The sequence below is a fragment of the Lactuca virosa genome, chromosome 3 (assembly GCF_052849685.1).
Source record: "Lactuca virosa cultivar CGN04683 chromosome 3, Lactuca_virosa_CGN04683_v6, whole genome shotgun sequence".
NCBI lineage: Eukaryota > Viridiplantae > Streptophyta > Magnoliopsida > Asterales > Asteraceae > Lactuca > Lactuca virosa.
Window position 1 is genome coordinate 163678561 of NC_136428.1, and position 13875 is coordinate 163692435.

The following is a 13875-nucleotide window of genomic DNA, read 5'->3' on the forward strand; positions in this document are numbered from 1 at the left end:
CAATCATAATAATTTTATTTAATCTTTACTCTGATACTACTTCTAATATGTATGTATGCATGTTATATACTTTTTAAAATACTTAAATTTTAAAAATATATTTCTAGTCAGAGCGTTACAGCCCCAAATGTATTTATAGTTGTATATCTTTTAATGGCTTGATATACTTAGTTCACTATAAACAAAGCTCTGATACCAATATGTCACATCCCCAAACCTGAACGGCGGAAACGTTCGGGGGTGGATGACTTCATGTGTAGTATCAGAACAATGCACAATAGTAATCAAAGTACAACATCCATTACATTGATAAAATATAACTTTACATGTGTGTTCAAACCATTGTATATTAAACACCAAAAAGTATAATTAACAAACATAATTATATAAAACTTTGTCTTCCTCAAAACTTGTTGGTACCTGTTTAACGATTTCCTGAAAATACAAGTAGTTTTGAAAGGAGTGTCAACAATTAAGTTGGTGAGTTCATATGTATGTTGTAAAAATATTCTGTCTTTTGTTTTCTAAAAAGTAAATAAATTCACCCAGAAAATCCTATATTTTCTGTTGTATATGTATTTGTGTTCTGAAATAGTATAGATTTAAATTCCCATAAAACTATGAAAAGTATGTTTTCACTGTACTAGAATAGTATTCTGTATATATACTTGTATGAAGACTTGTCAAATTATAATTATTGTATTATAGTTTTAATTTATTAAAACTATGTGAAGTTGTTTACTTATTCTTACACTAAACATATTATTCAATATCAAATTGTGAGTTATCATAAACCATGCTTGATGACCTAAGCCTCGCCTGAAACACAACGTTCTTCAGGCGTTGTAATTTGGTACGACAATTGTCACCCCAAGTCTGCCGACTTGACTGTAGCTAACAGTCGGGATGTGGGATTGTCAATCCCATATAGATCTATATACAAGTGTCATGCTCTCCCTCCAGGAGACTCTGGTTATAACTTTCAGGACTTTTGTTTTATACCTAAATAAGTACTTGAAGTGTGTCTCACAAATACTATATTGATAGTTATGTGTAGAATATTGAAAAGTATCTTTGTAATAGATATATTGTAAATATCTCATAAATTATATTTAATATAATTTATATAGTTAATTTCATCAGAAACTCTGAATATATATAAAGCATATGTAATTCCATAAAGTGTATTGATAAACATGTATGAATCATAAATTATACCTATTATAATTTATATGTTTATTGTTGTAATAAATTCCAAACCGGTAAAATAGTTTGTTGATAATAATCGTAAACTAAATAAACAAGTTTTGTTATTTATACGAAAATTCATTGTATTTTACTTGTATTTCCCCACTGAAAACATTATAAAAATAGTGAAAATATAGGGGTATAAACTCACTTGATAGTCGTGAAAAATTGAGTAGTACTTCGTTGTTAAAAAGACTTTATTTCTGAAAATTGGGCCTTGCGAGGGTTCGTATTTTGAAACCGAAAGACTCTATTTTTGTTGACTTCTTGCATCTCGGGATGTTTCTTGAGTGTTGAATATGATACCGGGGCTTCGGGGGTTTGTAAGTAGTTTTGTGGGGGTAAAAAGTGTAAAGAAATATGAAATTGTGGGTAAAAGTTGTGTTGGAACCGGGCAATCTCGCACCCTTATATAGGGGCGAGACTTCGGACCGAAGGGGGGAGTCAGCAGGACACGCGCCAGCAGGCGAGGAGGGACACGGAGCGAAGCTCGGAAGGCGCTACGGATGCGAGGCGTGTCGGTTTTCCATTGGACCGCGGCTGACACGAGGCCGACACGGGTCATCTCGCATGTGAGGTGACGTGGCGGTTACTGTTCATGCGAAATTATCCGGTTTTCAATTATTTCTCGATTTTTGAGCCAAAAACTTCTGAAATTCATAACTTTCGCATACGAGCTCCGTTTTTTATGTTCTTTATATGCACGCGTAGGCGAGAATATAATCTACAACTCTCGTTTAAACTTCGTCGGCTAATTTTGACTTTATTTTTAATATTATTATTTTTAAAATAAGTTATAATAGTTAACCTAGACTGTTACATTGTGAATTTATAAGTATATTGGTAGAGTTTAGACTCTAATAACTATAGAATTTCTCCGGTTATGACATTATCTCAAAAATAGTGAACTGGAAATTGATACAATTCAACAATAAAAAAAAAAGTGAAATTATTAGCCAACAAATGTAACACTATTGCTAAACTCTCGATAAATCAACAAACGTTATGAAATTTATAAAATCATATTTATCAACCCTCAACACTTACCTTTTTTAAAAGTTACACATGTTTTCAAATTGTAAAAACCTTCTTATACTTCATGTTTGAGAAACTCCCTTGTTCCTCCTCATTTCCGAAAAGGTATTCGATTTTAGCTTGTCACTACTTTGTTATAAAACGGTTTGTTGTAAGCATATTATACATGCTTCTCAAAGTACCATGGCTTCCAATTTTAGTGTATTCAATTTTGTTTGAGATTAATTCTCATGGTTTCCAATTTTAGTCTTTTATTTCATATTTATTTATTTCACAAAATATTTCTAGGTAAGGTAACTTATCTTAGAATCCTATAAAAACATTATGTTCCTAGTAATTATCGTATACGTATGTTACATGTTCCATGAGAGTATTGATTCATGAAACCTAATAAATTGTGTATCTCATGAGTTACTTAAGCAAGAGTTAGGTCATATACAACCGGGATCATAGACATAAATACATTCGAAATTAATACAAAATCACCTAAGTTATTTCAAAATAGTGAAGTGGAAATTGGTACAAATCAACAATAAAATAAATAAATAAATAAAAAGTGATATTATCTGCCAACAAATGTAATAGTATTGCTGGACTCTCAGTAAATCAACAAACGTTATGAAATTGATAAAATCATATTTATCAACCCTAAAACGAATGCATACCGGCAAAATCTAAGCAAATAAAGAGACGATAAGAGAAGATAAGGAGATTTTAAGACTTGAAACTGACCTTGTTGATGCCCGATGAAGAAGGAGGAAGCAGTTAATTGTAAGATTTGAGGGTTACTGAAATCAATCAGGGGAATCAATTAAATTAAGAAGTCAATAAGACACATAATCCCTTAATCGAAAAGCCAAAGCGCCAAATATAGAGACTACTACATGAAGAAACCAAAAAGATAATTCGTGCTTACATGTACAAACGAAGAAAGTTTAAAAGCACTGGTGAAGGGTTATCTTTCTTCGTTGGATATAATTTGGGTATGTTCTAGAGGCTCAACATAAACTGAAACCTAAAGATAACCAATATAGCAAGAACACTTCGTCTGATTATAGTGATCGAATATTATTTGGGTATGTTCTACAAGTTAACTTTAAACTTAAATCTAAAGGAAACCATGATGATGGATATAGACATAGACCCACTGAAGAAATCAACTAAGGAGACAAAACCGACATGAATTAAGAGCATTTGCTGCAAAAAAAAACACTCCCCATAAACTAATTAAAGGGATCGTATGCAAGATGGGTGTGTTCAAAAAGTCTGAAATATAGACTAAAAAACCACGAACATATGAAAATGGTTGATTTGCTGATATTCTTGAAAAAGAAGAAACAACTGCGCTTCGAGACATGCAAGAAAAGATCTATTTATTAAATATGAAATATCATAATGACAAACATAAGGGAAAAGAGAGAAGCAACATTTGAATTAATATAATATATAATATATACACATACAATATATAATAATATATAACATAATTGAATTTATTTTAGGCCCAAAGGATAATATTGGGTTATGGGCTTGTGAATTAGCTGATGATATGTATCACGTATCAATTATCATATGGATATCATATTATCTTTTTAGACCTAACTGAATTTTATTCTGGGGAGACACTTTTGGTTGTTGGTATTTGTGAAGATTTTGATTTTTGAAGATGGGTGAAGAAGGACAAGTGATTAGTTGTCACACTGTTGATGCATGGAATCAACATCTTCAAAAAGACAAGAACAAATTGGTACGTCATTTAATTTTTAACAGATTACTTGTGTTAAATCTATCTCTATGAAATTGCATGATACATTTTACGTGAAAACGTTTGTGATTTTTCGTTTTTACGTTGATTTTATGATTTATAGTGATCCATTCAGATTTCAATGTCATTCATCTTCATCGAGGTCGATTATGATGTATGTTGTTTTGTTCGGATTAGGGTGCTTCCAAAGCTAATTGACCTAAATTATGATGATTAATTAACGTCTAAACAACTCGATTTAATGACAGATTGAGACAAATTATGATGTATAAATATTGGAATAGAATATAGATCTAATTACTCAGCAAATGTGATATGTGTACAGATAGTTGTGGACTTTGCTGCTTCTTGGTGTGGACCTTGTCGGGTTATTGCTCCATTTGTAGCAGAATTGGCTAAGAAAATGCCACATGTTACCTTTCTCAAAGTTGATGTGGATGAGTTGAAGGTAAAAAGTAAAAATAGATTACTTTACTATTATAAAGAAATCTTACTCCCTTTTTTCCTTCTACAAAAGGTTTTAGTTTTTATTGTGATGATTCAAACTTAATATATTTCTATTATTTATGTTTCAAATGGTTTTTATGGTGATTCTTTTCACATTGTTAAAGTATAATTAGTCATCAAAAGGAAACAAGATAATGTCGAACGTGATTCATTGAACTTGGACTAAAAAATATGCAAAATTCAAACTTTTGTTGGTGTTGCTTGTAAAAACGATGAAAGAATGACATTTTAAATCATGTTATTTGTTTTTTCAATGTAAAGAAATCAAAGTAATTGAAAAACAAACAAAAAAAATACTATTTTCTTATACAAAAGTAAGTGATTTGGCAGAAACATCAATATATTGTCTTTTTTTGGCATTCTCATTTGGGAAAATGTCACGAAAGCTTTTATATTTTGTTCTTTTTTCCATAAAAGCCATTATTGAATCTTTATATGAGATGAAAGCATTTCAGCTTTTTGTTAATTTTACCATGAAAACCATTTCAGATTTTAAAATACTGGGTTTTTTTAGAAAGTTAACAAACCTCAAATGAGTTCAATTAATGAATTTAGTAAATGTTACAAATTTCTCTGGTGGCTTTAATGCAAAGTTAACAAATTTCAATGGCTTTAGTGGCCAATCTAGAAGGTAAAAAAACTTTAAGATAACCTTCAATGGAAATTTAGCAAAGGTTTTCATGGACTTTCTTCTTTTAAAAAAACGACTGACTTTTCTTGAAAGATGAGAAAAATATAAAAGATTCCGTAGCATTTTTGTTATATATATACAATTTCTATATAAACGGTTATTCTTAATTTTTTTTTACCTAGTTATTCTTGATAATTAGGTTGTGTTTGGAATTATTTATCCAAATTTTTTTTAGATCGTAATCTTTGTCAAAACAAAAAATAGCTTATAACTAATTTTTTTTAAATATATTCAAACTAGCGTTTCAATAAGTTTATTGAGTTTTCTTTTTTTTTAATTCCAATCTTCTACATTCCCTTTTATGTTATTTAACATATTTCAGCTATTTTACCAAATGTCTTTTTTATCATCTTATAGCTAGTTTTTCAATTAGTTTGTCAAACATAGCCTTAACGAACCACTCATTGAATAGCAAACACAACAACGAATGAGTTTTTCCATGGCTTCAAGAAACTCAAAACATTTATACTTTTAACAAATTTCAAGATCTTTAATTCATAATTATCTTTCTTCTAATTACAGGTAATTGCATCAGACTGGGGTGTTGAAGCAATGCCAACCTTCTTGTTCATAAAAGATGGGAAAAGTATGGGCAAAGTTGTTGGAGCAAAGAAAGAAGAACTTCAACAAACAATCATCAAACACTCTGGTAATTCAAGTACTAGTGCATGATGATGATGATGATGCATTGTGTTCAAAAAGAACCAAAATTACTCGCTTCTTTTTTTATCTCTTTCCATTCAACTTAGCATCTTATTTTAGAAGATGCACAAACACTTATTATCATCCTATGTGTTTCTTTCAACTTCCATTTGTTGATTCAAAATTTTAACAGAATAACATGCATATTTTTACCTACACTAATGAAAAGCTTTAATAAAGTTTAAACAAAGAAAAATGTTATATGTTAGACAATTTTACCTTTTTAACCACATATATTGTTTCTTTTTCCAATTTAACCATTTTGACCTGATATAATAATGACTAATAGAAAATTACTCCTAAATGTCAAAATGGTTAATTTGGAAAAGTGTCACGAACATTTACGGTTTTATTGAAAAAAAAAAGTAAAGTTTTAGTGCTTAAACCACAAAAATTCCTAAAATATAATGGTTTATATGTAATTTGTGCATACATTTATGTCAAAAAAAACATACCAAAAGTGCATTCCAACAACAAAAATATGGGATTCAATTGTACAAACCAATTTATTCCTTCCTAAATCACTCACTTTCACTATAAAAAAAAATCAACTCCTAAACAAATAAGCTAATTCTAGGGATTCATCTTATCTCCCATTACAACACTTACACAAACCACACCATTGACATTTTTGACACTACAAATTTGGTACTCAAGTTTTCCATTAAAAGGCTCTCACCAAATCTACTGAAATCATCAGTAAAAATGACAACGTATCTATATCCTCCTCTATTATTGTACAAATTGGTCAACAACAACATTAATAAAGACTAAATTCTCAAATCCAAATTGTTGTTAGTTACTTGTTATTGATCTTTTCACTAGTGAAACCTTAGTGGGGTCCCCACCAAGTTCTTCAAAAATCACCAATAAATTATTTTTTGGTTTTAACCAAGATCTAGGCACATGATACCTGAAACAATAATACCTAATTTGTCAGTAAAATGTTATGCTTTTGATTCATCCACTTAAAAAAAAAGGTGATTTGACTTTTATACCCTTAACTTACCATCTTTGGGTTGGTTGACCACATCCGAGTTGACAAGTCAACGGGCGGTAGGTCCCAGCATAATGACACCCTTGACAATTACCAGAAGCAAAAGTTGTCCAATATCTTCCTATGCTTTGACCATTGACCCATGCTTGACCTTTTCCCATACTATTCATGTCAAGAGCCAATGGTGAATCACCCTTAGGTGCAATGAAGTAAGCCTGCAAATTGACGAATTTGCCCTTGAGTTTCAGATAAAGATTCGTTTTTTCTGATACCCTTTATAAAGTTGGATTTGGGAATGAAATCTTTATTAGAAAATAAAGGTTTTTGATTATTGAGCATTGACATACCTTATGCCATGTTAATGGTTGCTGTTTTTGAGTGATTAAAGAATCTTGAGTCCATTTGATAGAAGATGTAGGATTTGAGGAGATGAGATTCATGGACTCTCCCTTTAGACCAACCTGTTCAAAAAAGATTCTTTAAGAATGATGGAATCATGGAAGGAATGGAATGGTTCATTCCATAGAATGAAACGGATGGAATGGAATGGATCATTCCTGAAGAAATGTTACATCATGGAACGGAATGGGAAATTTCAATATAACCCGTTTTATTTGGAATATCCAAAAGACACTAATTTTATTATATAACTTATTTGGGGTTCAATGAGCTTTTATTATGTTTAATTTTTTATTTTTTGTAAACGAAAGTTTGTTTATTATAATTCAAAAATAATGTATAGTATAGTTAGAATATATATATATATATATATATATATATATATATATATATATATATATATATATATATATATATATATATATATATTCTATGACTCTATCTACATATAATATAAAAAAGTTAATAGGAAAATTCATTACATTTCTATAGGTGGAAACCAAACATGATCATGGAATGTAATGACAATGATAGAATTTATTACTTACAAAACTAAAAGCTAAACATAATAAAAGCTCAATAAAACTCAAATAAGATTATAATTAAAAAAATTACTTATTTTTTTTTATAAAAAACGGGTTATATACTTATATGCTCATATAACAGTTATTCATTCCATTCCAAAAAAAAAACTCCCACAGCCTAAGGAATGAAAATTAACACAATGGAAGATATCAAATTCCTTTCGGAATGGTCAATTCCATTCCATCAAACAATGGAATGAACAATTCCATTCCTTCTCTGATTCTAACCTTGTAACTCCAGTTGACCCATGACAAGTCCCTTTTCCCTTTGTCAAAACCATACAAAGCCACTGGACCTAAAACTCCAGTCTCCCATGTTTCATAATGTCCTCCAATATTCTTCACAAAATTAAAAAAATAATATTAACTTTTTCAATTCCAATATTTATATAAATAAATAAATAAAATAAAATAAAAAACTAACCGGTAATCCCATGGCAACACTAAGTAGTGCAATTTTATTGATTCCACCATGTAAATTGATCTTTTCTTTATACATAACTTTCCTATGTTTTCTTGTTCCAAAACCAGAACCTAAAAAACACTTCAATTATTAAATAATTCTTTAAAAATAAATAAATAAATATATATATATATATATATATATATATATATATATCCGAAAATCAAACCTGAATATTCTCCATTTATAAACACATGAAGAGCATGTCCCCTTGATTGCACCAAAAGCTTTGGAAGCTCTCCTCCATGCAAAAAAGATTCAGATGAATCAACATCAACACTGTTAAAAAAACACATATTTTATTAAATCCAAACCAAAAAAATAAAAAATAAAATACAAAATTGGTTTACTTTACCTAGTTGTATACCAAAGATAATCACTAGTATCTCTTGTTATATTAATTTGCTCTAATAAACCCATTGAAGTAATTATAGAACTTTCATCAACAATATTTAAATCTTCATTATATGTCTCCCATGAAAACATCTTTGAATCACTCCATAACATCTCCATTTTGGTTGATTCAACTCCAATCTGTGACAATTTTATAATATATTATAAAAAATTTATATAAAAAAAAAATTGTAAACTTTATAAAAAAAAAATACATACTTGAGCTGTATTAAAAGCAACATTTTTGCAATCAGGTAGGATACTAATAGACCAAGGGGGTAACGTATAATGCACATTATTAAATGTCACTTTTGCAGCATTATTCGGATCATAATTTGACAAAAAAGCTGCACATTGTGATTTAGGAGAGAATACATGAGCCTGAAAAAAAAATGTTAAATAATTAGTTACATAGTTTTTTTTTTTTTGTTTTGATTTATTTAAATGAGAAAAAATAAATAAATAACCTGTTGGAGGCTTCCTAAAGAGGTGATAATAGGATCTGATGAAACTAAAGCAAGCTCACATTCCTTAATAACCTTGTGAAGCTCTTTTAAATGACCATATTTTGGTTGCCTTATTAAACCTACAAAAAGAAATAGCAATGTACTTTAATTCATTTGTTTATTATAAATTTATAATTTATAATTAGTAATAACATATTAAAATCTTACTTTCGTTTCTTTTAATTAGATTTTTTCAAAGTATAAGAAGAAATTGGAAGAAATGAAAGTAAGATACTATAAATGTAAATATGTAATACACAAATAAGTAAAAGTAGGTTGCTATTTATTGCATTTTAAAGTTTTAAAACTCACCATATTCATCAAGTGGAGCATCATAATCGTAACTAGTAGTGATGAATGGGCCTCCAGAAGAACGACCAAAGTTTGTGCCTCCATGATACTATTTTCCAATATTTTTTTTAAAAAAATGTAAGAAATAGAAATGTATTTTCATTCATTTATTTATTATAATTTATAAATTATAATGTGTTAATAAATGAGTAGATGAAAGTATTTAACCATGTAGTAATTAAAGAATGAGCCGCCCTTTTGTATGAACCGCGCAACGGAAAATGCCAAATCTTGAACCGGCCTCTCGTAGACCGGACCGCCAAATTCCGTGAACCTGACAGAATACAGAATACTGTCATACTGTCTGATTAAAGTGTTGTCTGGATAAATGATGTTTAAATAATATGTGAGAAAGTAAAAGCGCACTTAGGGGAATGAAAAGGGAAAAGTAAATTTGGGAAAGCGTGACTTTTTTACTTTTTACTTTTAAGTCGTCATTTCTGTATTAAATAAAAAAGAAAAAGAAAGAAAATTACGTACCATCCACTCCAAGCCTCGGTCCAAATTGTGGGTTTGTAAGGCTTGTTTGGTGAAAATTCATCGCAGTAAAAACCATTGCACGTGTTAATCTGCAGAAAAAAAAATAGTAAATATTAATTGGTTTTGGGCTACAAACAATTTTAAGTTTTTCCCCAATTTTATTAAAATGAAATTATTTTTACAATGGGATCGGGGGCATCATCTTGTTTGCACATGACCCATGGGACACCTGTCCCCAATTCTACAACCATATTTGCAGCCCAAGTCATGTAGTTATGTCCAGCACCTCCATATGCCTTTCCTACCGATCCATATTCATTTTCAATCTGCAAAAAAACAACAATTAATTACTAATTTAAATATTTTTTAATCAATTTAGTTTAAGAAAAGGGCAATTTACCAGGAAAAAAAACATTATATTTTGGGCAGCTTTGCGGCTTAACCACTAATAGTCCAATACTATATTTTTTTTAAAACCAAACTATAAACGTTTCAAACAATTTTCCAAAATAAACCATTTTGACCTTTTAGATCAGACACAGGAATTTTGACCAGTGGTCAAAACGGTTAAGTCTATGTTTGGCACGCCACAATTAGCTTATAAGCTAGTTTATTTTTCTAGCTTTTTTAGGGTGTCATGTTTGGTAAACCAAAAAGCAGCTTATAAGCTAGCTTTTTATAAAGCTACTTAGGTTGTGTTTGACGATCAACACTTAGCTTATTTTTCGAATTTTTTTAAGTTGGTATGTTTGGCAAACCAAAAAGTAGCTAATAAGCTAGTTTTTTAAATAGCTACTTAGGCTATGTATGGCATACTAGCTGAAAAGCTAGTTAAATAAAAAGTTAGCTGGTAGCTGAAAAGCTAGCTAATAAAAAATAACATGTGGTAAAACTAGCTGAAAGATTAAAATGACATAAAAGGACATTTAAAAGAATGTGTTTCTATAATTAATTAAGGGGTATATTTGGAAAATTTTAAAAAAACTCCTAAAAAGCTAGTTTATAAGCTACTTTTTGGCTTGCAAAAGATGACAAAGTTAAAAAAACTCAAAAAATAAGCTAGCTTATCAGCTAGTTGTGACGTGTCAAACACAGCCTTATACTAGCTTTTTAGAAGCTTTTTAAAAATTTTCCAATATACCATTAGTTAATTATGAAAAACATATTTTCCTAAATGCCCTTTTTATGTCATTTTATATCTTCCTAAATGCCCTTTTTATGTCATTTTATATCTTCCTGCTAGTTTTTTAACTCGGATGCCAAACGTCATTTTACATATTTCGTCTGGCTTATCAGCTAGTTTTACCAAACCTCATTTTTTATCGGCTAGCAGCTACCATTTCATCTTTCTAACTATTAGCTAGTTTTTCAGTTAGTCTGCTAAACATAGCCTAAATTGGAAAAATGTCTTAAACTTTTATGGTTTTATCAGAAAAATAAAGTATAAATGATTACTAAATAGACCGAGAAATTGCCAATGGATTTTCCGGAATTTAGCCACACAAACAAATTGAATTTTCATACAAATGTTGGAATCAAGATTCTGTAAAAACACACAACAATAATCTCAAAAAAATGGTTATTATACCTGTGAAAGAATAATTGGGCCTCCTTGAGATTCAAACATCTTTTCACTCTTCATCAAATTCACTATCTTCTCGGTGAACCCTTTCATCGCACTCTGCAAAAAAAAATTATAAAAAAATAAAATTAAGCTTTTTTGTTGTAGTTATTAAATTCATTTTCATGCATAAATTAAAATTAAAAAAGAAAGAAAATTGTGACCTTAAATGGCTCATTATCGGTTCTGAAACTAATCCCGGGAACATACTTCAACCAAACTGGAAATCCTCTGCAAAAAATAATTTTTAATTATTTATAAAGTAAAATTGAAAATGATCCAAATATTTTGACACATGAAAAATTCCTTTTTATGAATTTTGGCATTAAAAAAAAAAGGTAAAACATAGAAAATTACCCAAAATTCCATTCTGCACAAATATAAGGTCCGATTCGAAGATGAACATACATCCCTGCTTTTTTCACTGTCTTCAAGAACTTCACTAGATCATATCGCCCTTCAAAATTATACTGAAATTTCACAAAATCAATGAAAAAAACAATTAAATAAATAAATAAACCTTAATTTTGTATCATAAAATTACAAAAATTAAACCCAAAAAAAGAAAAAAATTAAAATCAAAGTACATTGCCGGGAGACGGCTCATGAACATTCCAAAACACGTAAGTATCAATCACATCAAGCCCTCCATCTTTCGCCTTCTTTACAAGATCTTCCCACATCTACAAACAATTTCATCAAAACCCCCCACAAATTCAACTTCATTAATTCCCACATTTTTCATCGATAAATTAAAAAAAAAATCGTAAAATGTGAATGGTTTTTAGGGTACCTCAGGGGTGCTTCTGGTGTAATGTATGGAACCAGAGATGAGAATTCTTCTTTCGCCATTGATAACAATGGCTTTGCTATCGTAAGTAACACTGCATTCGTTTATTTCAAAACCCAGTTGAAAAATCATCAAGAACAATAAAACCCATTTGCTTTCCATGTTTTCCGAAAGGAAAAATCTCAAATTACGAAGAAAAAGTGTTTACAGAGAGAGAATGTGTGTTTGGGGAAGAGGAAGAAAGGGGTTTTTTTTGTCGACAGAAAAACACCATTGACACTGAGATCTAGAGTTTATGTGAGTGTGTGTATATATAGATATAGTGTAGTACAGTGTGTATGTAACTATGTATGTATAGGTGTATACGCATTACATACATGGCGACATATACATAATGACTTTCAATTGCTGACAGAGGTCGAGAGGCTTTCTTGACTGCGTGACAGCAACTGGGTACCCTTTGTTGTAAAGCGAGTGTATAAGACGACAGGTTGAAGATACATTATTAGATTTTAAATGAAAAAAATAGTAAATGGAGAGAAATATAATATTATTTATTTTTATTTTAATGAAACAAGGGTCAATCAAATCATCATATTTTAAAATATTTATGATAATATAATTAAATGAATTGTTGTTTTGATAAAATATTGAATTGAATTATTATCATATAATTTCAATATTTGTTTTTCGATCTGCGAAGTAAAATAAGATAATAGACATATTGATAATCATGTCAATAGCATATGGTATACTCATACACTTATTGTTAGGAAGTAAACGTATAAAACACGAAACCATACATACAAAGACACTATTTACATGGTTCGGTTAAGGTGACATACGTTTATGGATAGGAAGAATATTATTATTCTAAGAGTTCTTAAATAGGGATTACAAGTACAATTTCACAAAGATTCATCTATTCATGAGAACTCAAGACACCAATAAATAACAAACAGACATCTCTATTTATAGACTACGGATCAGATCTAAAACCCTAATGGGTCAAACCCATCAATCCATAGGCCCATAAAATGAGTCAACCAAACACAATCTGTCATCCAGATGCTTCTAGAACCTTCAACCTGGAGAGACATTGCATGAACATCAATTATACACATGATAGTGCATCATGATAGCGCATCATGATAGCGCATCCTCCATCATGATTACACACCATGCCATTTAGGGCATCCACTTTGAGTACCTTCAACTTCATATCATCCGTAGACTACCTTGAGCACCCCTAGCATACTTAACAACTTAAGTGGTGCATCAAGAGCCACAATGGCACACCATGAACCTATGTGGCGCATCATGCCTCCTAATGGTGCATCATG

The 13875-nt window shown here is 30.1% G+C and overlaps 2 protein-coding genes across 2 annotated transcripts; one reads left to right on the forward strand and one right to left on the reverse strand.

Annotated features, from left to right (window-relative positions):
* Positions 1-3886: 3886 nt before the first annotated feature.
* On the forward strand, positions 3887-6032 carry LOC145162709 (thioredoxin H-type 2-like). Its single transcript, XM_079081779.1, has 3 exons — positions 3887-4030; positions 4374-4496; positions 5769-6032. Exons 1-3 carry the CDS (start codon positions 3950-3952, stop codon positions 5916-5918), a joined length of 354 nt encoding a protein of 117 aa, XP_078937905.1. The 5' UTR covers positions 3887-3949; the 3' UTR covers positions 5919-6032.
* A 350-nt stretch (positions 6033-6382) lies between these two features.
* On the reverse strand, positions 6383-12982 carry BGAL3 (beta-galactosidase 3). The gene is made up of 18 exons (XM_079085813.1): positions 12536-12982; positions 12330-12425; positions 12100-12212; positions 11907-11973; positions 11710-11802; positions 10304-10447; positions 10122-10210; positions 9810-9915; positions 9603-9690; positions 9252-9370; positions 9004-9165; positions 8747-8925; positions 8561-8670; positions 8353-8462; positions 8157-8267; positions 7293-7406; positions 6958-7160; positions 6383-6861 (listed from the first exon to the last, which is right to left on the reverse strand). Exons 1-18 carry the CDS (start codon positions 12692-12694, stop codon positions 6744-6746), a joined length of 2181 nt encoding a protein of 726 aa, XP_078941939.1. The 5' UTR covers positions 12695-12982; the 3' UTR covers positions 6383-6743.
* Positions 12983-13875: the final 893 nt, after the last annotated feature.